This window comes from Dermochelys coriacea, chromosome 8, assembly GCF_009764565.3.
Source record: "Dermochelys coriacea isolate rDerCor1 chromosome 8, rDerCor1.pri.v4, whole genome shotgun sequence".
Classification (NCBI taxonomy): Eukaryota; Metazoa; Chordata; order Testudines; family Dermochelyidae; genus Dermochelys; species Dermochelys coriacea.
In genome coordinates, this window is record NC_050075.1 from 85,838,298 (window position 1) to 85,863,510 (window position 25,213).

General features: G+C 39.0%; 1 protein-coding gene across 5 annotated transcripts in view; it reads left to right on the forward strand.

The window, feature by feature from the left end:
- The window catches only part of LRRIQ3 (leucine rich repeats and IQ motif containing 3), a 117,810-nt gene that overhangs the window by 27,394 nt on the left and 65,203 nt on the right, over positions 1 to 25,213 (forward strand). For all 5 annotated transcript variants that reach the window (XM_038412098.2, XM_043520183.1, XM_038412096.2 and 2 more), the window contains one exon: positions 24,413 to 24,581. In XM_038412098.2, the coding sequence (XP_038268026.1) occupies positions 24,413 to 24,581 (169 nt within the window). The remainder of the gene's footprint in view (positions 1 to 24,412; positions 24,582 to 25,213) is intronic.

Here is a 25,213-nt window from a genome sequence, read left to right on the forward strand (position 1 = left end):
GCATGTTTTATTAGAATAGGAGTTTCCCACAGTTGTTTATTTATTATTTGTATTACCATAGCCGTTAGGAGCCTTAGTCATGAACCAGTTTACAAACACAGAACAAAAAGACAGTCCCTTCCCCAATTCCTTGCAATCAGTTGTTCATCTGTTGGTACTGCTGTCCACTACACAACTGTCTAGAGAAAAATGTGTAGTAATAACATTGCATGCTCTACGATCTTTGATAGGAATCCTGAGCTCTTTATTGTATTCTGGATGACTAAAATGATCATACCACACATGCATGGCATAGTGCCATCTTATGGAAACGGAATTTATCTCTAAGGAACTGCAGAGGCAGAGGAAGTAGTATAGAGAAATGAAGGCATACCTGTTGAAATCCAGGTCTCATGGAAGTCATTGGGAGTTTTGCTATTGACTTCATTGGGGCCAGGATTTCACCAGTGAAGTTCACTGGTTCTCTGAGTAAGGCACTGAATTTTTCCTAGGCCCAGGTGTTAATAAAATCCTGCATTAAGATTCAGGGTAACTGCTGCTGCTATCTGGGTCCAGTTAGTTCCAGTCAGGAAATAGAAGGTTTGGGAATATCTCTTGGCTAAAGGACCTTAAGAGCTAGGTCATACATAGAAGGTCATAGAAGGAAACCTAAGAACAAGCTTCTTGGGTTAGAAGCTTAGATTGTCCTTTTACTGAGTTACCAATTTCCCAAGGAAGAGAGTGATTATGAACATTAGCTAGCTGGGCTGAGTCCATCAAACCGTATCCTCAACTGGAGTCAATTTTAAAATTTCCTTTTGCAAAACGTACAATAAACACATATCTCCTAGATTATATCTGTTGAGAAATATTTTTAAGTTTTAGGGTTTTTTGCAGCTTCACATTTCTTTCTTGAGAATCAATTATTTCTTTGTATTCTATCAATCAGGGTGATAGAGGATTATGACATTTCTCTGGATATTGAGCCTCATTTCAAACACTTATTTCAATTTGTTTCAGTGATATTTTAATGCAGTTTTACTTGGAGATTGAAAATCCCACCCCATATTCTGTGTTCCAAGGATAATTTTGTTGATCATCTATCCATATGAAGAGTGACAGGTTCTGTGTTATTTGGGACATAGATAAAGTTTTTCTCTGGGAAAATGACAATTTCCCACATTTCAAGAAAAAATCTGTGGACTAAGCATTCCCAAAACATTAAAATGATGGAGTTGGTGGGGCTGGTGTGGTTAGGTATGCCTCAGTGTCAACCTCTGCTATACTGAGAGTCTCCAAGGGACACAAGTGTGGTCTTCCATGTTCCTCAGAAGCTGAAGTTGAAATGAAGGACACAAGTTCTCATTCTCATGCCCTTTTGGACTTACTGCTTTTTAGTAGGTGAATTGCGTGTAAATTTAACAAATGTAATTTGTTTGACCCAACATGTCTTTAAAAATGGCATTTTGATAGTTTGGGAAAAAATTGTTTTACTAGGGAGAAATAATGTCTCCTGTGCTTTAACATGCCTCATGGTTTTGCTTCCTGTTAAGTATCATCCTATAGTTATTGGTAAACATTATACCCAGAGTATCCCAAAGTAACAATATTTATTAGCTCATTATTAGTAATATGGAAGATAAAGCATATCACCACTATACGGCTGAAAAATAATAACCACACAAGATTAGTCGTGACTTTTAGTGAGATTTTTATTACATGAGGGCTCTTAGAACATTATTTTAAACCAAACTTTGGATAATTTCCTCCCCATTGCAATATGCTAGAAAGTAAGTTTAGCAAGAAGAATCTGATACAACACCAAGGTATCTTTATGGTAGAAGAATGAATGCATGTCACTGATGACCTTATAATGATTAGTGAAGCATGAACAAAAAAAGCATGAGAGCTGGTTCACTTACTGGTGCTTGCAGTGTGTTTGTTTATTTGGACATGTTCAGCAGCCCAGAACTTTTTTAGCTCCTTGGCCATCCTCAGATCCATTCTCACATCTGTCAAATTCTATCTGAAGACAGTTTAGATTTGAGTAATCCTGTAATAATCTTTCCCTCTTCTACCATTTAATAGATTCAAACATAACTTGTTCTTCCTAATGCTGTCAGCTAGCATGCTGTCCTCTCATACTTGCTTCTGCAATTATTCTTTCATGCCCTAAACAACTCACTGAACCTTGTCTTCGTTTCTTCAACTGTAATTTTGGGCTCATTTATACTCCAGCAGGCCACTTTTAACCTTTCCTTTCTCCCCTTGGTGCCATCTATAACTGAACCAAAAATTAGTAGCATGCTAAATAAAGCCTGTTTTAACTGTTTCTGGGATCAGATGATAATACTTTTGCTCAGATAAAATAAAATACTCCCTAAGTAGTTCTACTGAAACCTTCAGGTGTAAAGAACAATTCTTTTTGAGTAAAACTGTCACCATGTGGCCTTCTGTCATAAAGTTCATTACCTTAAAATAGGTTTCAGAGTAGCAGCCATGTTAGTCTATATCCGCAAAAAGAAAAAGGAGTACTTGTGGCACATTAGAGACTAATACATTTATTTGAGCATAAGCTTTTGTGAGCTACTGCTTACTTCATCGGATGCATACAGTGGAAAATACAGTAGGGGGATTCTATATACACAGAGAACATGAAAAATGGGTGTTACCATACACATTGTAATGAGTGATCAGGTAAGGTGAGCTATTGCCAGCAGGAGAGAAAAAAAACCTTTTGTAGTGATAATTAAGGAGGGCCATTTCCAGCAGTTGACAAGAACGTGTGAGGAACAGTGTGTGTGTATGGGGGGGGGGAAATAAACATGGGGAAATAGTTTTACTTTGTGTAATGACACATCCACTGCCAGTCTTTATTCAAGCCTAATTTAATGGTGTCCAGTTTGAAAATTAATTCCAATTCAGCAGTCTCTCGCTGGAGTCTGTTTTTGAAGTTTTTGTTGTTGTAATATTGCCACTTTTAGGTCTGTAATTGAGTGACCAGAGAGATTGAAGTGTTCTCCGACTAGTTTTTGAATGTTTTAATTCTTGACGTCTGATTTGTGTCCATTTATTCTTTTACGTAGAGACTGTCCAGTTTGGCCAATGTACATGGCAGAGGGGCATTGCTGGCACATGATGGCATATATCACATTGGCCTGCACATCTACCAATGTGATATATGCCAAAAAAATTTCAAAAACAGACTCCAATGAGAGACTGCTGAATTGGAATTAATTTGCAAACTTGACACCATTAAATTAGCTCACCTTACCTGATCACTCGTTACAGTGTGCATGGTAACACCCATTATTTACTGTTCTTTGTGTATATAAAATTCCCCTACTGTATTTTCCACTGCATGCATCTGATGAAGTGAGCTGTACCTCAGGAAAGCTTATGCTCAAATAAACGTGTTAGTCTCTAAGGTGCCACAAGTACTCCTTTTCTTTTTACCTTAAAATGGGAACTTCCACCCCTCTTACCTGGGTTCATTTTTAATCTAAGCATCATTAATAGCCCAGGATTCAGGGGTTAAATCAGGCTAATCTAATCCTTTTATTGGACTCAGAAAAACTCATACAAGGTACAAAGTGTAGTGCCCAGCTGCACCCCACACTTGAGGAACAATGGCAAGTGTGCCCCCCTGACAGCATCATTTATCCAACCTTGAAAAGAGTGGCAGGACTGATATATATCTGCCATCTCCCTGATAATTTTGCTTGTACTTGCACAGTATGCTCTATCTTTTCATCTCAGCATTCATTTGTGGGTGGTAGGTTTCTTTTTGTCTTCTTAGATTGTAAATTCTTCTGGACAAGGGACTTTCTATGTGTCTTTATTGTGGGTTGGGGCCCTAAGCCTAACTGGGACCTTTGGAAACTAATGAAACACAAAAGATAACAAGTGCTCTGTAACTGAATTGATGTTCCCAATCAGCAGGAATGCATAAGCTGTGTGTTAACTGAAGACTCAGAAAAAACACACTCAGGCTCAGATCCTTAGGTGTTTCAGGCCCTATTTTATCAGGTGGGTTCGGGGGAAAGGTAGCTTAAAGCTATCTTCGTGTTCCCCCAGTACCCAGAATACTTGGCGTGCCTTGATGCAAGTTAGAGCAGCCTTAAGGCTGATATAACTTATTCTGGCTTCTGATGGCCCCTGTTCAAGTGGAATTCCCAACTGTCCTTCAGATATTAATCCACAAAAAGAAAAGTGAATAGTTCAGCAAATGACCCTGCAGTCTTTATGGTGTTGGAGGAATAAAGACTTTTGGCCGTTCATTAGGATCTACCTGTAGGGGAATTCAGGGAAACTGCCACCCCAGTTACAGTACTTCAGAAAGTCTATACCACAATCTTTTCAGGAATCTCAAAGGTATTCTTAATTATTTTGATAGCACCTCATCCTGATTGGGGCTTTTAGGAGCTATGTACTATACAAACATATATAAGTTACAGTCCCCATCCTGAAGATTGCTGCTTCTCCTTCCTGCTACAATGAGCTGTTGTTGATTGTCCATTCCCAGCTGAATATCAGAGCAGCTATGTGTGACCAGGGTTCCTGAATTAGTCAGCAGTGTGGGGGATAGCACAGTGTAAAACTTCTTCAGCCCATCAAGGGCTTGCCCTGGAAGGGGAGAAAGCAGTGGAGATACTGGAAAAAGAAGAGGCAAATCAGAGGAGATAATGAGAAAATTAGAGGAAGAGCCAGGAGACTTAGGGAAACCAGAAGAAAGAGTGATGGAACCAAGACTTGTGAAATAAAACTTGGGGGAACAATGCTAGGAGACAAGAGTTCAGAAGTCAGCCCTGGAACCAACCAGCAATAGATAGTGGGCTAGGCTAGAATCAGCCCATAATAGGGTAATAGTTTATGATAGAGTCTATTAATCAATCCAAGATATCTACAAAGAGACCATTGCGATAATCCAGTCTGACCTCCTCTATAATGCAGGCCATAGATCTCCCCCGTAAAAAAATTATCTTTTTCAGAAAGTCTGATCTTGATTAAAAAATTGCCAATGATATAGAAACCTCTACAACCCTTAGTACATTTTTCCAATTCTTAATTATCCTCACTGTTAAAAATGTATGCCTTATTTTCAGTCTGAATCTGTCTAGCTTCAGCTTCCAGCCATTGGATCATGTTATACCTTTGTATATTATTTGTATATTATCATGTTATACCTTTGTCTGCTAGTTTGAAGAACCCATTATCAACCCCCCCGTAGCATTATAGTCTGTAACCAAGTCATCCGTTAACTTTATCTTCGTTAAGATTAATAGATTGAGCTTCTTGAGCCTATCACTATAAGACATATTGTCTAATCCCTTAATCATTCTCATGGCTCTTCTCTGAACCGTGTCCAATTTATCAGTGTCCTTATTGAATTGTGGACACCAGAACCAGTATTCCAGCAGCAGTTGTAGCAGTTTCAATTACAGAGGTAAAATAACCTCCCTACTTCTATTCAAGATTCCTCTGTTTATGCATCCAAGGACTGCATTAGCCCTTTTAGCCACATTATCACACATGTTCAGTTGATTATCCACCGTGACTCCCAAATCTTTTTTAGTCACTGTTTCCCAAGATAGAGTCCCTCATCCTGTAAGTATGACCCACGTTCTTTGTTCCTAGATCAGGAGTTCTCAAACTGTGTTTTGGGACCCTAAAGTGTGTTATGACCCCATTTTAATGGGGTCACCAAGGCTGACATTAGATTTGCTGGGGCCCAAGACCAAAGCTGAAGCCCAAGCCCCATCAACTGGGGCTGAAACCAAAGCCTGAGCCCCACCACCCAGGACCAAAGCCAAAGCCTTCAGCCCTGGACAGGGGGACTAAGGTTACATGCCCCCCACCCAGGGCAGAAGCCCCAAGGCAGCAGGCTTGGGCTTCGGTCCCCACTCCTGGGGTCATGTAGTAATTTTTGTTGTCAGAAGGGGGTCACGGTGCAATGAAGTTAGAGAACCACTATCCTAGATGTATACATTTACACTCACCTATTTTAAAGCACATATGTGCTTGTGCCGAGTTTACCAAGCGACCCTGATCACTCAGTGTCAGTGACGTGTCCTCTTCATTATTTACCACACTCCCCATTTTTGGGTCATCTGCAAACTTTATCAGTGATGGTTTTAGGTTTTCTTCCATGTCACTGATAAAAATATTAAATAGTGTAGGAACAAGAACTGATACCTGTGGGGACCCCACTAGAAACACACCCACTGGATGGTCATTCCCTATTTGCAATTACATTTTGAGACCCATCAGTTAGCCAACTTTAATCCATTTAACGTATGCCATGTTAACTTTATTTTGTTCCAGTTATTTTAATCAAAATGTCAGGTGGTACGAAGTCAAACACATTACCGAAGTATATTACATAAACACTATGAGCTTGTCGCTGTGCAGGGCTTCTCCTAGCTCCAATATATATGCTGCCACACCCAGTCTCTTGCAAGGAGGTTTGTTTTCTTAATAGAGGCAACAGAAAAACAGTCTTTTAACTAACTCCCTACTTTCAGGTTTCAGCTCCTCCCCATTAGGGACCTCTAGTAGCTTTCTCATTTGAACCAGCTCTACTCCCTCTCTGGAGTAGCAACCTCAGAGCTGTCTCCATGAGCACCTGGCCCCTTTTTCCAGGAGACCACAAAGTTAGCTCTGCTTCACTGAGGCTTTTCCTCCTCATGGCACAGCCTGTCTCAAACAATCCCTCTTTCTTCTTATGTATTAGCAACCCTTTATAGGCTCAGATCTAGGCCATCCCCCTTTAATTGGTTAGATTGGATTTATTTGTCTTTGGCCCAGGGCAGCTGGGTTTAGTCTGTTCACAGGACTAGCTACCCTGTGACAGACCTTTATAAACCAAGTTTGTAATCTCATCAGAACACGATATCAAGTTAGTTTGACAGGATCTATTTTTCATAAACCCATTGATTGGCATTAATTATATTATCCTCATTTAATTCTTCATTAATTAAGTCCGGGATCAGTGCTCCATTATCTTGCTTGGGATTGATGTCAGACTGACAGTCCTATAAATACCCTGGTCATCTCTTTTGTCCTTTTTAGATATTGGCACAACATTAGCTTTCTTCCAGTCTTCTGGAAATGCCCTAGTGTTCCAAGATTTATCAAAATCAACAGTAATGGTCCAGCAAGTTCCTCAGCCAGCACTTTTAAAAGTCCTGAATGCAAGTTATCTGGAACTTCTGATTTAAAAATGTCTGATTTTAGTAGCTGTTGTTTAACATCCTCCTGAGATTCTGGTGGAATGGAATGAGTGTTATCGTATGATATGATTACATCTTCTGTTTATGTTCCCAAATACAGAACAGAAATATTTATTGAACATTTCTGCCTTTTCTGGATTATTATTGATAAGTCTATCATTTCCATCTGGTAAGGGACAATGCTATTGTTAGGTTTCTTTTTGTTCCTAATATCCTTAAAAAATTCCTTATTGTCCTTAACTCTGCTGGCCACAGATTTTTCCTTATGTCCCTTATCTTTCCTTACCAACTTTCTACAATTCCTAGCTTCTGAATTATTTTTATTACTATCAACTTCTCCTTTATTCCATTTATTATATAATATAGCTGCCTTTACTTTCCCTCTAAATCAGGTTGGTTTCCTCAATTGTGGAATTGTGATTTTTTTGAGGTTTCTAGTAAAGATCTCTTAAACAGTTTCTAATTATCATTCATATTTTTCTAATTCTTCTTCCCAACTGATTTGGCTCATAATTGTTTTCAGCTTTGTGAAATTGGCCCTTTTAAAACACCAGGTACATAGATTACTGGTCTGGACTTCTGTTTGCACATTATAAATGTGATTGAGTTGTGATCACTTATACATTCATAGATATTAAGGTCAGAAGGAATCATTATGATCATCTAGTCTGACCTTCTCACTGTACAGGCCACTGAATCTCACCCATCAACTCCTGCAATAAACCTCTCAATATGTCTTAGCTATTGAAGTCCTCAAATCATGGTTTAGAAACATCAAGGTGCAGAGAATCCTCCAGCAAGTGACCCGTGCCCCATGCTACAGAGGAAGGCGAAAAGCCCCCAGGGCCTCTAGAGGAAAATTCCTTCCCGACCCCAAATATGGCGATCAGCTGAACCCTGAGCATGTGGGCAAGATTCACCAGCCAGATACCCAGGAAAGAATTCTCTGTAGTAATTCAGATCCCACCCCATCTAACATCCCATCACAGGCCATTGGGCCTATTTACCATGAATAGTTAAAGATCAATTAATTGCCCAAAATCATGTTATCTCATCATACCATCTCCTCCATAAAGTTATCGAGTTTAATCTTGAAGCCAGATAGGTCTTTTGTCCCCACTGCTTCCCTTGGAAGGCTATTTCAGAACTTCATTCCTCTGATGGTTAGAAACCTTCATCTAATTTCAAGTCTAAACTTCCCAATGGCCAGTTTATATCCATTTGTTCTTGTGTCCACAGTAGTATTGAGCTTAAATAATTTCTCTCCCTCTCCGGTATTTATCCCTCTGATATATTTATAGAGAGAAATCATATCTCCCTTCAACCTTCTTTTGTTTAGCCTAAACAAGCCAGCTCCTTGAGTCCCCTTTCATAAGACAGGTTTTCCATTCCTCGGATCATCCTAGTAGCCCTTCTCTGTACCTGTTCCAGTTTGAATTCATCCTTCTTAAACATGGGACAACAGAACTGCACACAGTATTCCAGATGAGGTCTCACCAGTGCCGTGTATAACGGTACTAATACCTCCTTATCTCTATTGGAAATACCTCGCCTGATGCATCCCAAGACCGCATTAGCTTTTTTTTCACGGCCATATCACATTGGCAGCTCGTAGTCATCCTGTGGTCAACCAATACTCCAAGGTCCTTCTCCTCTCTTACTTCTAATTGATGCGTCCCCAGCTTATAACTAAAATTCTTGTTATTAATCCCTAAATGCATGACCTTGCACTTCTCAGTATTAAATTTCATCCTATTACTATTACTCCAGTTTACAAGGTCATCCAGATCCTCCTGTATGATATCCCGGTCCTTCTCTAAATTGGCAATCCTCCCAGCTTTGTGTCATCCTCAAACTTTATTAGCACCTTCCCACTATTTGTGCTGAGGTCAGTAATAAAAAGATTAAATAAGATTGGTCCCAAAACTGATCCCTGAGGATATCCAATGGTAACTTCCCTCCAGTCTGACCTTTCACCTTTCACTATGACCCGCTGTAATCTCCCTTTTAACCAATTCCTTATCCACCTTTCAATTTTCATATTGATCCCCATCTTTTCCAATTTAACTAACAATTCCCCATGTGGCACCATATCAGACACCTTACTGAAATCTAGGTAAATTAGATCCACTGCGTTTCCTTTGTCTAAAAAATCTGTTACTTTCTCAAAGAAGGAGATCAGGTTGGTTTGGCATGATCTACCTTTTGTAAAACCATGTTGTATTTTGTCCCATTTACCATTGACCTCAATGTTCTTAACTACTTTCTCCTTCAAATTTTTTTCCAATTTTGCATATTTGCATATTACAGATGTCAAACTAACAGCCCTGTAGTTACTTGGATCACATTTTTTCCTTTCTTAAAAATAGGAACTATGTTAGCAATTCTCCAGTTATACAGTACAACCCCTGAGTTTACAGATTCATTAAAAAATCTTGCTAATGGGCTTGCAATTTCATGTCCCAATTCCTTTAATATTCTTGGATGAAGATTATCTGGGCCCCAGGATTTAGTCCCGTTAAGCTGTTCGAGTTTTGCTTCTACCTCAGATATGGTAATATCTACCTCCATTCCCATTTGTCATGCTACTATTATCCCTAAGATCCTCATTAGTCTTATTAAAGACTGAGGCAAAGTATTTGTTTAGATTTTGGGCCATGCCTAGATTATCCTTAACCTCTACTCCATCCTCAGTGTTTAGCGGTCCCACTTCTTCTTTCTTTGTTTTCTTCTTATTTATATGCCTATAGAACCTTTTACTACTGGTTTTAATCCCCTTTGCAAGGTCCAACTCTACTTGACTTTTAGCCTTTCTCACTTTATCCCTACATTTTCTGACCTCAATAAGGTAGCTTTCCTTGCTGACTCCTCCCATTTTCCACTCCCTGTATGCTTTCTGCTTTTTCTTAATCACCTCTCTGAGATGCTTGCTCATCCAGCTTGGTCTACAACTCCTGTCTATGAATTTTTTCCCCTTTCTCGGGATTTTCCCTCTTCCGATAGCTTCTGCAGCTTTGACTTAAAGTAATCCCAGGCCTCCTCTGCCTTTAGATCCATAAATTCTTCAGTCCAATCCACTTCCCTAACTAATTTCCTTAATTTTTGAAAGTCAGTCCTTTTGAAATAAAAAACCCTAGTCGCAGATTTATTTTTGTTTATCCTTCCGTTCAGTTTGAACTGAATTAGGTCATGATCACTTGAACCAAGGTTGTCCCCTACAACCATTTCTTCTATGAGGTCCTCACTACTTACCAAAACCAAACCTAAAATGGCATCCCCTCTAGTCAGTTCAGTAACTACTTGATGAAGGAATCCATCAGCTATCGCATCTAGGACAATCTGAGCCCTATTATTATTACTAGCACTGGTCCTCCAGTCTATATCTGGGAAGTTAAAGTCTCCCATGATCACTCAGTTCCCATTAGTATTTACTCAATTAAAAAAAATAAAGAGGGCTCTATCCATATCCAAATTAGAACCCGGCGGTCTATAGCGCACCCCAAGTACTATCAGAGGGGAGGCTCTAATAGTTTTCTTCCTCAATGTGATTTTTACCCAGACAGACTCAGTCTTATCCATTCCATCGCTTCTTATTTCTTTACATTCTACCTCCTCATTGATATACAATGCTACTCCATGACCTTTACCTTTATTTCTGTCTTTCCTAAACAGCACATACCCTTCAATACCTGTAGTCCATTCATGACTACTATTCCACCATGTTTCTGTTATCCCTATAATATCTGGTTTCACTTCGTGCACCAGTAGCTCTAGTTCCTCCATTTTGTTACCTAGGCTCCTCGCATTGGTGTACAAACATCTTAATTTTTGCTGTTTGGCCTCGCTCACATTCTTTACCCAATTAGGCACAGACATTATACAGCCAGTATGACCTATTAGACTGGTATCCACACTGCCCTTCCTCCTTATGTCCATTCTCCTACCCATGGCTGTATCCTTTCTTACTTTGTTTTCTTCCCTCTCAATGTTAAAATCTGGCGTGGAGATTACCTGGACATCTCCCAACCATCTCCCCCAAATTCCTAGTTTAAAGCTCTCTTTATCAGTAGTGCCAGCCTCCATCCTAGAAGTCTATTTCCTTCCCTACTCAGATGAAGTCCATCCCGATAGAACCTCTGTCCATGAATGCCTCCTAGTGGCCATACATCCGAAAGCCCTACTAAAAGCACCACTGCCTGAGCCATCTGTTGATAGTCATAATCTTGTCACACCTTTTTTGCCCTTCTCTAGGAACAGGCAGAATCTCACTGAAGATCACCTGAGCCTTGATTTCCTTAAGCATCTTCCCCAGCCTAGCATAGTCTCCCTTGATAGTTTCCAGTGAGAATCTGGCTGTATCATTTGTTCCCACATGAAAGACAATCAGTGGATCTTTCCTGCTCCCTTTAGGATCCTTTTCAACCTCAGGTCCACATCCCGTATCTTAGCACCTGGAAGACAGCACACCCTTCTATTCTCTGGATCAGCTCTGGTTACAGGCCTGTCTATTCTTCTCAGTAAGGAGTCCCCGATCACATAGACCTGCCTTTTCCTGGTGACGGTGCGATTCTCCGGTCTATCCTCTGTTCCCTCTGGCTGCAAGTTCTCTCCATTCCTATTCTCCCTTGTAATCCTCTTCAACCCATCCTGTATCCTCCTGGGGCTCACATTTGGTGTAGTCTCCATTGACTCTTCCCCTTTTCCTATAGGACTAGCCGCTCTTCTCTTCTTCCTTGCCCTTCCACCTTCAATGACCACCTGCTGAGCCCCTTCTTCATTTTCCAACTCTGCAAACCTGTTCTTGAGCTCTATTTCTCCTTCACTAGCCTGTCTTTTCCTCTGCCTGGTTCTCTTAGTCACATGCTTCCACTGTCCATTTTCTTCATCCAGCAGTCTCCCTTCAGAATTCTTCAGTCTCCAACTGCAAGTCTGAGCTTTTCTCTTCAGCTACCTCATGTCGTTGTTCCATAATCCACTCGAATCCCCTTCTAAACTCAACCAGACTTTCCACCTGCATCTCCAATCCTCGTATCTTTTCTTCCATCAGCTCTATGAGACGGAACTTCGTGCAGACAAAACTCTTTCCAGGTACCCCCTCCAGGATCATGTACATACCACAGCTTCCACATCCAGTCATCTTCATTGTGTCTTCCACTACCTGGTCACTCCCACTGCTGCCTCTGTATCTGTCATAGCCTTCCCACCTAAATCCTGTTAATCTTCTCCTCCAACAGAACTCCCACTCAAACTGCCCTGTTTACAGCTCTGTTTGCTGGCTCCTGTGCGACTGCAGCTAATTCTTAGTTCTGTGATCAGTTCCTCTTTATCTGTCAAGACAAGGTCAAATACAGAATTCCCCTGTGTTGGATGTAACACATTTTGAGTTAGTAAATTGTCATCTTTTATAAGAGGTGGAAAGAGAGAAGAGGCAGGGTAGGAAGGCAGTCAACCCACTTTAAAGTTGTGCTTGAGAGATCATTCACATGTCATTAAGCCCCTGAGAAAGGCCATACAATTTAATATTCTTTTGCAGTGTAATCCATCTCTGCTAGTAAATACCCTACAGAGATTACAGTAGCACTGCACATCACTAATGAGCTACACTGGGAGCTTAAAGAACATACCAGGGCTGGATATTTTAGTTTCTCTGCTCTCAAAACCTGTACATTTTTTTCAAGTCTTTGCCTCAAAATGTGCGATTTTATTAATTATTACAGTTTTGTATTTTTTTTTAAGTAATTTCACTCTGTTACAAAAGGACACTGCTTTTATTTGCTTTTCAGCATTTTTTGCATGGGTTCCTTATTGTTATTATGGAAAAGAAAGGCTGTGAAGAGGCTGCAATGTCCTAATCATTTTCAGATAGAGATAAGTAACCCTAATGCCCAAACACATAATAGCACAGCTGTACGCTCTTAAACTAATAGCTGTTCAATGTATAAACCTTTCAAAATTTTGTCCTTCATGCTTATGCATTTTACAGGTTATTAATGGCACATTACATATTACCATAAAAACTTCAGTGTCTCCATAATGGCTTGAAAATTCTTTCATTAATATGTTAATATGAAGCCCTTTGCAGATAATGTGTTGTCAATCTTTTTAAAGGACTGTATGTTACATTCTAAAAATTATACACTTATTCTTTGTACTAAGTAATTACTGTGACCAGTAAGGGTTTCCTTAAGATTTGAGGCTCACTTTCAAACAATGTTTCTTATAGTTAAATTCCACGCCCAGCTTCTTTAGTGTCAAAGTTGTCAGGCTTAAAATTTTTTCAATTAGATAAGAAACAGAAGTGAAAAATTAAATTAGAATGGTGGATGACCTTACAATAACAAACCCTATGTTTTGATGGAACATAGGATTTGCTATGCTGTATTGGACCTGTGGTCCATCTGTCTTTTATGGTGGCCTGTACAAGGTGCTTCAGAAGAAGATTTAAGATACACTGAAATGCTCAATTATGGAATACTCACCCACAGGAGAAGTTTCTTCCCAACCACTCATCAGTTAGAATTATTCCCTGAAGCACAAGGATTTATATCCTTTTCTGCCTTTTTCTTTTTTAAAAATCCTATCTAATATAATTGGATATTTTTCATTTTTCATAAAATTTCCAAACCTTTTTTGAATCCTACTATGCACTTCACATCAATAACATTTTATGACAATGAGTTCCACAGGCTAAATTATACATTGTTTTAAAATAAAAGCATTTCCTTTTATCAGTTTTGAATTTGTAGTATTTAAATTACATCATATGTTTCCTTTTTCTTGTATTATGAAAGTGAGTATGAGTGCTCAGTCTACCTTATCTATAGCATTCATTATGTGAATTCTTCTGTTATGTTCCCTCTTATTTATCTCTTCTCTAAACAGTTCCAATCTTTTCAGTTTCTCTTCATTTGAAAGTTTATCCTTGGCAGGTAGAAACCAGGAGGTCAGTAATAATGTGCTTGTTTGAAATGGTAGATGAGATCCAGACACTTTGTCATTCCCTGGCCAGATCCAGAGACATGAGGTGTTCACATGTGGTCCATAGTGGTTTTCATGATTTCAGGCGTTGTTGAGATATGTTATCCAGAACCTGCCGATGGGAAGTTCTGGGTAGTCTTTGGTGTGTTTAAGTTCTTTACTGTGGCTATATTTCAATGGATAGGTGGAGGTTTGTTATTAGCTCACACAGAAAGCCATTGTAGAGGTGTTGATTTTAAAGTTCCCATGATGATTTGCATGGTCAGATTCAGATGCCTATCCACAAGTTGGGTATGGCAGCTTCTAGTCCACCCCTGCGCACAGTACTCTGCAACTGAGTACACCAGGGCCAAGGCTGATGTTTGTAGAATTGGGGCAGTTGATCCCCAGCTTTTTCCTGCTAATTTTTGAATAATCTTGATACAAGTCTTCACTTTAGAGGCTACTTTCTTGAGGTGGTCATGAAAGGTCAGTGTGTGGTCAAGAATGACATCAAGATATGTTGGCTTTGGGTCATAACACACAGTTTCACCACAAAACTTGACAGAGTTTTTGTGCAATTCTCTTGTCAAGGTGGAAAGCAGAGACTACTGATTTGCTCAGATTTGGTTTCAGGTGCCACTTTTGAAAGTACTCCTCCATGATCTTAAGGTCAGATATAAGGATCACTTCAAGTTCTTTAAAACTACAGGCCTTAATTGCAGGTGACAAATCAGAAGTGTATGCAAACTTCTGTGCTATCATTTCAGGCATATCACTCATGTATCTATAGTGTCGGAGTAAGTACAGAGCCTTGTGCTATCCCATTATTCAAAGTGCACAGTTTGCTGGTTTGACCTCCAAGGTAAACACATATCCTTCGGCCGCAAAACATAGTGTTCAGCAGCCTGAGAATCCACACACAGTGGATCACTTTGGCCAGTTCAGTAGCAGACCATCCTTCCAGACTGTGTCATATGCTATTGACAGATCTTGAGTTTTGAGTCTTGAGTTTTGTTGGAACCCAGCCTCAATGTTTGTAGTGAGAACCAGGACCTGGTTGCAGCAACTTCTGTGTGTGGTCGAAAGCCAGCTTGCTCCTTGGGTAGGCTGGCATCCACAGTGGGCCTGACTTGGTTCAGAATCATGTACTCCATCACCTTGTTCATGGTGCTTAAGAGGGACAACGGCCTATCATTAGAAGGGTGACCTGCGGTTTTGCAGGCTTTAGGAGTGCATGACCTTAGCATCTCTCCACACATCGGGGATTTCACTGCTCTCCAGGATGTTGGTAAAAAGCTGCATCACAGAATCGTATGACTGAAAAGGACCTTGAGAGATCATCTAGTCCAGTCCCTTGCACTCATGGCAGGACAAAGTATTATCTAGATCATCCATGACAGGGATTTGTCTAACCTGCTCTTAAAAATCTCCAATGATGGAGATTCCACAACCTCCTTAGGCAATTTATTCCATTGCTTAACCACCTTGACAGTTAGGAAGTTTTTCCAAATGTCCATCCTAAACCTCCCTTGCTGCCATTTAAGCCCATTGCTTCTTGTCCTATCGTCAGAGGTTAAGAAGAACAGTTTTTCTCCCTTAACAACCTTTTATATAAGGTAACAACCTTTTATATACTTGAAAACTATTATCATATCCCCTCTCAGTCTTCTCTTCTCCAGACTAAACAAACCCAATTTTTTCAATCTTCCCTCATAGGTCATGTTTTCTAGACCTTTAATCATTTTTGTTGCTCTTCTCTGGACTTTCTCCAATTTGTCTAAATCTTTCCTGAAATGTGGCACCCAGAACTGGACACAATTCTCCAGTTGAGACCTAATCAGTGCGGAGTAGAATGGAATAATTACTTCTTGTGTCCTGCTTATAATATTCTGGCTAATACATCCCAGAATGATGTTTGCTTTTTTTGCAACAGTGTTACATTGTTGACTCATATTTAGCTTGTGGTCCACTATAACTCCTAGATCTCTTTCTGCGGTACTCCTTGCTAGGCAATCATTTCCCATTTTGTATGTGTGCAACTGATTGTTCCTTCTTAAATGGAGTACTTTGCATTCGTCCTTATTGAATTTCATCCTATTTACTTCAGACCATTTCTTTAGTGTGTCTGGATAATTTTGAATTATAATCCTATCCTACAAAGCACTGGCAACCCCTCCCAGCTTGGTATCATCCACAAACTTTATAAGTGTACTCTCTATGCCATTATCTAAATCATTGATGAAGATATTGAACAGAACTGGACCCAGAACTGATTCCTGTGGGACCCCACTCTGTTTTCTCATTAAAGGAAACAGACCCATTATCCGTTTTCATGCCAGTGGACCCAGATTATATAGAAACTCAGGACAGATACCATTTCTTCCTGTTGCTTTTCCCAATTTCATGGCTGCATCGATCTCCTTACTTGTGAATGGTTCAGATTATTGGGACGCTGGAGCACATGTGGACATCTCACCTGCTGAAGTTGATGCTGGACTTGTCTGTGATACTGTTTGTCCACTGGCTATTTTGATGTCCACAAAAATTTAGCACTGATGGTGTTGGCTTTCACCTGGTATGTGTGGGATTTGCAGCCTCCAGGTGTCTCAGAAGGTTCTAGGTGCATCTGATCAAGTGTGTGAAGTTTAGACTTCCTACACATTCAAGCTCTGTTTCTGCCTTGCTGCATCCAGTGATGCCTGGAGGGCTTTTGAATTTCTGGGTCATATTTGTGGAGGAGCTTTTGGTTCTCTGCAGTCCAGCAAGGAGCATGCAATGACTTCTGTCTCCAGGGATGTTGTTCTTTGTGGTGGAGATTGGGAGCACGGTAAAACAGTTCAAAGTCTTCGGCATTGGGGGAATGTGGGAGATTGTATTGTTCACAGTCATAGTGAAAGTGGTCCCATATGCTTGTTTGAAATTCCAGCATGCCACCAGTTTTTAGTAGAGAACTGGGATTTGAATGCCAATACAAGTCAGTACTGGTCCGGTCTGGCTGTTCAGAAGTCATTGAGGACAATCCACAATGCAGGTATTGGTGTGCCTGTATCATTGTTAGAGATGAAAGTCAGGTCAGGGCAGTATCCTCTGCCCTATCTTGTAGAATAGAAGGCGATGCGCTGTTTCGCATCAAAAAGGAGGAACATATCATTTGCCAACACTTGGTGTGTCAGTTCTTCCCCTGCAGTGTTGTTTCCGGCATAGCCCCATTGCATGTGATGACTATTATAGTTGCCCACAAATATCGCAGGGTTCCTATGCATTCTGCAGAGCTGGTTGAAGCCACTATGTACCAGCTGGTTTATATGCATTAATGATGGTTAGTTTGCTGATGCACACAGAGATTGTAATTGGTTCTTTGTGTGCTGTAGGAGGTAGAATCACATATTTGTTGATCTGCTTTATGTAAGTTGCCAGTCCATATTTTGGGTGGAAAATGATGACCTTCATGTGATCCACTCTGTTAAGTAAGAAACCATGACTAACATCCAACCGGTGACCAAATGTCAACTGTCAACCTTCTGGTCAAAAGAGCAACAAAATAAGCCTAATGCTTTCTATGACAGAGTAGGAATAGCTTAAGGTTGACTCATCACTCTGTAAGCTTCTCCCCATGGGCTAAATTTGGAGGTAATTGCTTAAAGGCTGGTTGATTAATCAGTTAACAAGAAAGAAAAGTTTCAGAGTAGCAGCCGTATTAGTCTGTATTCGCAAAAAGAAAAGGAGTACTTGTGGCACCTTAGAGACTAACAAATTTATTTGAGCATAAGCTTTCGTGAGCTACAGCTCACTTCATCGGGTTAGCAAGTTAACAGTTAACAAGGGAATCCAGCTCATCAGTTGGGGTCAGTTAAAAGAGAGACAGGAAGGCAGAAGGAAAAGGAAGGGCAACAAAGCCCAGGATCTTAGACAGGTGGGAACCCCCCAGCCCTTTGTATAGGAAGTAGGGTGAAGCTTGGGGAAAGTCTTATGCTGTGGGGATGCAAAACTATACAAGACATAAATAAAGCACACTGTGATGAAACTCAGGAGTGTGTGAGGACTGCTTGCATAGTAATATGCAGGGCGTGGGGCATGCATCCTGTAGCATTTCCTTTGTTTACTAAATCAGTTAGTTTTCAAATGCAAAACATGTTTTGATAAATGTTTTTTCCCCCATACATACCCCGCACATTTAAGGTAATTTTATTTAACTAATAATTTTTTTTTGAAAATGCTGTTTTTGTTCATTTTTAATTGAATTTCTATTTCCATCCAAATGCTTGACATAAATTGTGAGTAAAAAAAGTAAACATCATCTCATAAATAAGAAATGCATCATTCTCCATTTCCTAACATAATTTATAAAATCTAAAAATTAAGAATCTGAATAAATGTATATTAAGCTATGTAATTGCTTAAATAAAGATGTATAGATATAGCATGTCCTGTTGGTTAGCAAAAAGAAGTACCAAAATGAGTGTAAAGACTATATTTAGTTGCAAATCAACATGTTTTAACTGTTACCAACCAATGAGAATCAATTTTTAGGTTAGGAAAGTAACTACAAAGTACAAATGCAAGAAAAGATTAAAATAAATTATTTAAATCAAGGTTTCCTGCTTGTTGTTTTAAATCATGATTAAATTTAGTGATTTAAATAATTTCGGTTTAAATTCATCCACTTTACATTGAGCCGAGGTGTTCATTGACACAGTTACACTTAGCTCTTTCCTAAACTGTTAAAATTAATTTAGAAACCAGTAAAGTTTATGAATAGTTCAGATTTTTCCTTCAAATATGCATCTCTTTGCATTTATCAACACTGAAATTCATCTGCTGTCCATTTATACATCTTCGATAAGTCCCTCTGAAGTTACTCACAGTTTTCTGTAGATTTTACTAACCCAAATAATTTTTTGTCATCTGCAAGTTTTGCCACCTTGCTACTTCCTGCCTGTTACAGATCATTAATAAGTCTTTGACAAAAGTTTTGTGTATATCCAAGTAAATTATATAAACCAGTTCTCCTTTACATACTATTTTGTTAATGAGTTTAGAAAATTCTAATAGTAAGTAGTGAGGCTTTTTTTTTCCTTATCAGAAGCTGATTTTTTTTGTCTCTAGCATATCATGATCATCTAGATATATTATAATTCTGCTTTTAATGATTGTTTCAACCAGTTTACCTGGTACTGAAGTAAGTCCCATTTGTCTGTAATTCCCAGGATCACCACTTGTGCCTTAAAAATAGGTAGAATATTTGCTATCTTCCAGCCCTCCTGTATAGCAGTTGATTTTAATAAGAGATTGTTTATTTTTGTTAGCAACTCAGCCACTTCCTTCTTAAGTTCTTTTAATAATCTTGGCTAAGCATTGTAACTTGTTCCTCCTTAATTTATCAATTTGTTCTAGTCCTTCTTTGGCTATTTCAGTCAGATACTACCTCACCATTATTACCTGAAAAACTATGTCCAGAGGTGTGACGCTCTCTATATGATTTTATAAAAGTATTTTATAAAAGTATGAGTGTGAATATAATGTAATTAAAATATGCTTCATGCAAAAGGTCTCTTACAAGGTATCAATACAGAGCTTATAATCTACTGAGTGTGGTCATCCTATTTGTATAAATGCATCACTCTTGTATCGGAAACTAGAAATATGAAATATAACTCTTGAGGGCCTATTGTAGTTGTGCAAAGTGTGGGCCATTAATGGTGGTTTGGAAACTTAATGTCTCCCATCAACCATGGCAATTGACTGTGGATAGCTCTGTTTGCAGGCAGGCCTTCCTGTGAGTCAGGCTAGGAGGAATGAAGGCTTGGGGTCTCACAGGACATGTGATCATGTCACCTGAACTGGAATCCATCTTTAACCTGGTGCTTTTCCACTGAGGAGGGGTGGGAACCCAGAGGGATAAAGGATTCCTGCCTTATGCAAAAGATCTATAAGTGGGTGGAACAGAACAAGGAGAAGGAGCCATCATGAGAAATCCCCTAGCTACCAGCTGAGCTGGAACAAGGGCTGTACCAGGGGAAAGGATTGTGCCCAGACTAGGAAGGTGTTCAGCTCCAGTCTGTGAAAGAAACTTAATGAAACATCTCTAAGGGTGAGATTTTATCTGTATTCAGGTTTCAGAGGAGCAGCCGTGTTAGTCTGTATCCAAAAAAAGAAAAGGAGTACTTGTGGCACCTTAGAGACTAATGAATTTATTTGAGCATAAGCTTTCGTGAGCTACAGCTCACTTCATAGAATGCATGTAGTAGAAAATACAGTGGGGAGATTTTATATACATAGAGAACATGAAACAATGGGTGTTACCATACAGACTGTAACGAGTGATCCAGTAAGGTGAGCTATTACCAGCAGGAGAGGGGGGGCGGGGAGTGATAATCAAGGTGGGCCATTTCCAGCAGTTGACAAGAATGTGTGAGGAACAGTGAGGGGAGAAAATAAACATGGGGAAATAGTTTTACTATGTGTAATGACACATCCACTCCCAGTCTTCAAGCCTAATTTAATGGTGTCCTTTTTGCAAATTAATTCCAATTCAGCCGTCTCTCTTTGGAGTCTGTTTCTGAAGTTTTTTTGTTGAAGAATTGGCACTTTTAGGTCTGTAATCGAGTGACCAAAGAGATTGAAGTGTTCTCCGACTGGTATTTGAATGTTATAATTCTTGTCGTCTGATTTGTGTCCATTTATTCTTTTACGTAGAGACTTTCCAGTTTGGCCAATGTACATGGCAGACCTAATAGTGGCAATTCTTCACCCCCCCCCCCCCCCCCCCGCTCTCCTGCTGATAATAGCTCACCTTACCTGATCACTCTTTTTACAGTCTGTATGGTAACACCCATTGTTTCATATTCTCTGTGTATATAAAATCTCCCCACTGTATTTTCCACTACATGCATCCGATGAAGTGAGCTGTAGCTCACAAAAGCTCAAATAAATTGGTTAGTCTCTAAGGTGCCACAAGTATTCCTTTTCTTTTATCTGTATTCAGTTTTTATTACTGTACTAGACTTAGACTGGTGTGTTTTATTTTATTTTGCTTGGTAATTCACTTTGTTTTGTCTTTTACTACTTGGAACCGCTTATATCCTACTTCCTGTACTTAATAAAATCACTTTTTACTTATTAATTAACCCAGAGTATGTATTATACTGGGGCGGGCGGGGGCAAACAGCTGTGCATATCTCTCTATCAGTGTTATAGAAGGCAACCAATTTATGAGTTTACTCTGTATAAACTTTATACAGGGTAAAACAGATTTATTTGGACTTTGGATCCCATTGGGAGTTGGGTATCTGAGTGTTAAAGACAGGAACACTTCTGTAAGCTGCTTTCAATTGAGCCTACAGCTGTTAGGGGACATGGTTCAGACCTGGGTTTGCAGCAGGCTAGTGGGCCTGGCTCAAACCAGGCAGGGTACTGAAGTCCTAAGTTGACTGGGCAGGAAAGCAGGGGCAGAAGTACTCTTGGCACATCAGGAGGCAATTCCCAGGGGGTTTCTGTGATCCAACCTGTCACAGTGGTGTAGTTGAGCAGGATCTGTGGACAGCTGATTGCTTTGAGATACTGATAGTGATTTTAAGTGAGTTTTAAGTGTGGTGGCTGGAGAACAGACAAAGTGGTTACTGGTTTGTTATTTTTTGTTTGCTTATTTTGGGTAAGGGAAGTAGGGACAGAAAAGGAAGCAAAATAAGTAAGAGAGATGATAAAACTGCACAGGTGGGGGGGTTGGGGGTTGATTTTGACTAGTTACATTGACATGAAGACTTCTTATCCCTTGTCTCCACTAGGGTTTTCTTGATGTAAAAATACAAATTATTTTGTTTTATAGTGAAGATATAACCTTAAGTGCTGATACAAAATCCCATTGAAGTCAGTGATAGTGGATGGTGCCCCCATTTGCCCTCTGTTATAAAAAGAAAACCAGTAGCAAGCAAAAGCTTGTTTTTGCTGATCCTACGATTCAACATAAATATTACATTTTCCCTTCCAAATCCCCTCTTCATTCCCCACAGATGTAAATTAATTTGTCTCAAGCCTGTTCCTCTGAAATACGTCCTTTTTTGAATGAGTTCAAAATTGTAACCCTGTATCCTGTTAGCAAAGGTAAATATATTTTTTCTTGTTTTGTTCAATTCATTAAATGGAAAACTCACAACATACCATATCACTGGAATTTGTACAGTTATTTGGAGATCTTTTTCCTAGTTAGTTAGATCGGGGATGTAAATTGACACTAAATTTGGATCAGAGGCTTGCTTTCAGAGTGCGAGTTAGCTGTTATCAAAATATTTATTAATAAAATTTAACAACACTTTGGGCTTTATGCATAAGACTTTGATTTTGTCACAGGTATTTTTAGTAATAGTCATGGACAGGTCGCGGGCAATAAACAAAAATTAATGGAAGCCTGTGACTGGAGGAGGGACAAACAAAACGCTGCCAGGGCTTGCAGCTGCTTCAGCCCCATGGCTTTTCCTACATCAAAGTCAGACCCAACTTCAGCTGCTGCTTCGGCGGGCTGGGGATCGCTGTTCTGGTGGCCTGTTGCTGACTATTGGTCAGCTGTTCAGACTGCCCGGGGCTGACAGCTGCTCCAGCCCTGTCCCAGAAGAAGTCCTGGAGATCCCAGAAAGTCATGGAATCTGTGATCTCCCTGACAGAATTGTAGCCTTACATATGCATTTGAAATTATTTACTATCTTCTGAGTTGTACAGTGTCATGGTTGTACAACAGGCTGACTTTTCCACATGAAAGGTAGAAATACAATATAGGGCCTGAAACAAAGAGAAGAGAACCCTATATTTAGGGCCCAAATCCATTTAAATCAATGGGGGACCTCTCAGTTGATCTCAGTGGGAGTTGGATCAGCTTTGGGAAAAGGAGCTCATGTTTACAATACACAGTGAGTCTGAGTTTCATTTACATTACAGCCCCTTCACACCACACTGACAGTATAAAGTATCCTTAAAATGAATGTAAATATAATTAAGCTTGGAAGGATTAGATTTTTTTTGGTAACTATCTAAACATTGATTTTCACTATACATACACAGACAAAAATAGTTCCATTGATAATAATCAAAATTTACAGACAGGCAAAGTTATAAAAATGCTGCTTGAGAATTTATTAGAATTAGATTTAAGGATATTTATTTGTATATTTTGATGTGATTTTGACAATTTGTGTTAACATTTTAACAGTTGTAAAATGTTAACTTTTTTCATCTCAGTGTCTGTCACTAAATTATTTTCTGATACCCCCCAACTTTCTATAGCTATGAAAATTGAAATAGCTAAAAATCTAAAAAAAAAGTTTAAAAATACATTTTAGAAGTCAAAATGATTAAAAAAAAGTAATTCTGCCAAACCTAAATGTAATTAATTATATATAGCATGGAATTGTGAGTTGTAGATTCATTTAAAAATCAAAAGGAGTACTTGTGGCACCAAAAGTCAGAAATCCATTGTGTATATCAAAATTTATATTTTAACTAGCAATAAGATAAATTAATGTATTTGATTTACAAGTTTAGCTAATAAAAATCAGGTAATATCTATACAGCTAGACACCACTTCTAAAGACCCAGTTTTACAGCATTAGAAAGCTTTTTCCAAAATCTTGACCTGAATGGAATCTAACATGGATTAATTTGTTAGGCCCTGCAGCCTTTTTTTTATAGGCCTTTTTCTTACTTCTCCTTCACTTCAGCCAATCAGCACAATACACCTTTCCTTGTTTTTTTCCCTTCTGAAGACCCTCTTAATAGTATGCATCCGATGAAGTGGGCTGTAGGCCACGAAAGCTTATGCTCTAATAAATTTGTTAGTCTCTAAGGTGCCACAAGTACTCCTGTTCTTAATACAACTGTGAGACTTGCATTTAACTTAAGGGCCTTTCCAGCTTTTCTTATTTTGTATATTGTAAAATATCTTATTTTACTGCATATATCAGCTAGGGAACCAAGTTAAGATAGAAGTGGAAATCTTAACTGCATTTTCTGCCTTTTATGTCAATAAGATTTCAATCTAAATATTAAATTAACATTGTTTTCGGCATATAATTCCCTTTCTTTTCCTTTCTTCTTAAGTAATAATGATGTACAGGAGGAAATTATAAGTATTGCGGTTCACTTTGTTCTTTAGCAACAATAAAAGAATCAACTGTCCGGATTATTCAGTCATTCAGAAGTACCTACATTTTTATTTACTGTGAACTAAAATAACAGAAATTCTGTTTTTACAGCAAAATTCCTTGGGATGAAGTTCTTCTGCAGAGATATTATATCAGAGATGAAGCAAAACAAATTTACAGTCAAAGCACATTTCCAGTATGTGATAGTAAAAGCTTTATATATCACATCATTAAACCAGAACAGAATACTGAGGACAAAAAGCTTACATCTGGGAAACAAGTAAGTGTACTATTAAATATTAATTTAATAACTATTTTCAGAAAAATCTGGACTCTGAATATAGCACCAAGGATCATTCTAAATATTCCAGGAAAATCTGTTAAGAATAAAGAACTCTATTGAAAAACTTTGTTCTTGACATTTAAGGTTCTGTTTTACAAGCTATATTGCAATCCCTACAACCTCAAAGACAGAATGGCCTTTGTTTAGACTTAGAGGGGGGGGAAAGAAGTAAGGAAAGGGTGGTGAGGTCCCAGCAGCTGGCTGGGGAACAGCTGTGGAAGGATGATGGCAGCCCTTTACCAGGTAGAAATAATTAAAGAAGGAATCATCACCTGCATTGCACAGTATATTGCTCGATAGTTCCCAGATGCACTAAGCTGATAAAGTTATGGCGTAATTAAACCACACCCCTCACATCTTGTCTTTCTTCCTGCATATCCAGAACAAATAATGTAAAATGCTGATGTGTGATACAAATGGATAATAAAGACAGGAATGCTAATGTTTAGTATACATCTATAGCTCTAAATATTATACTATGTTAATTGTTAGTGCTGTGCAATTTTGTAAAAACTACTTGCCATTCAGTGCACTTCCATTATTTAAATATCTTTTTCATATCTTTTCAC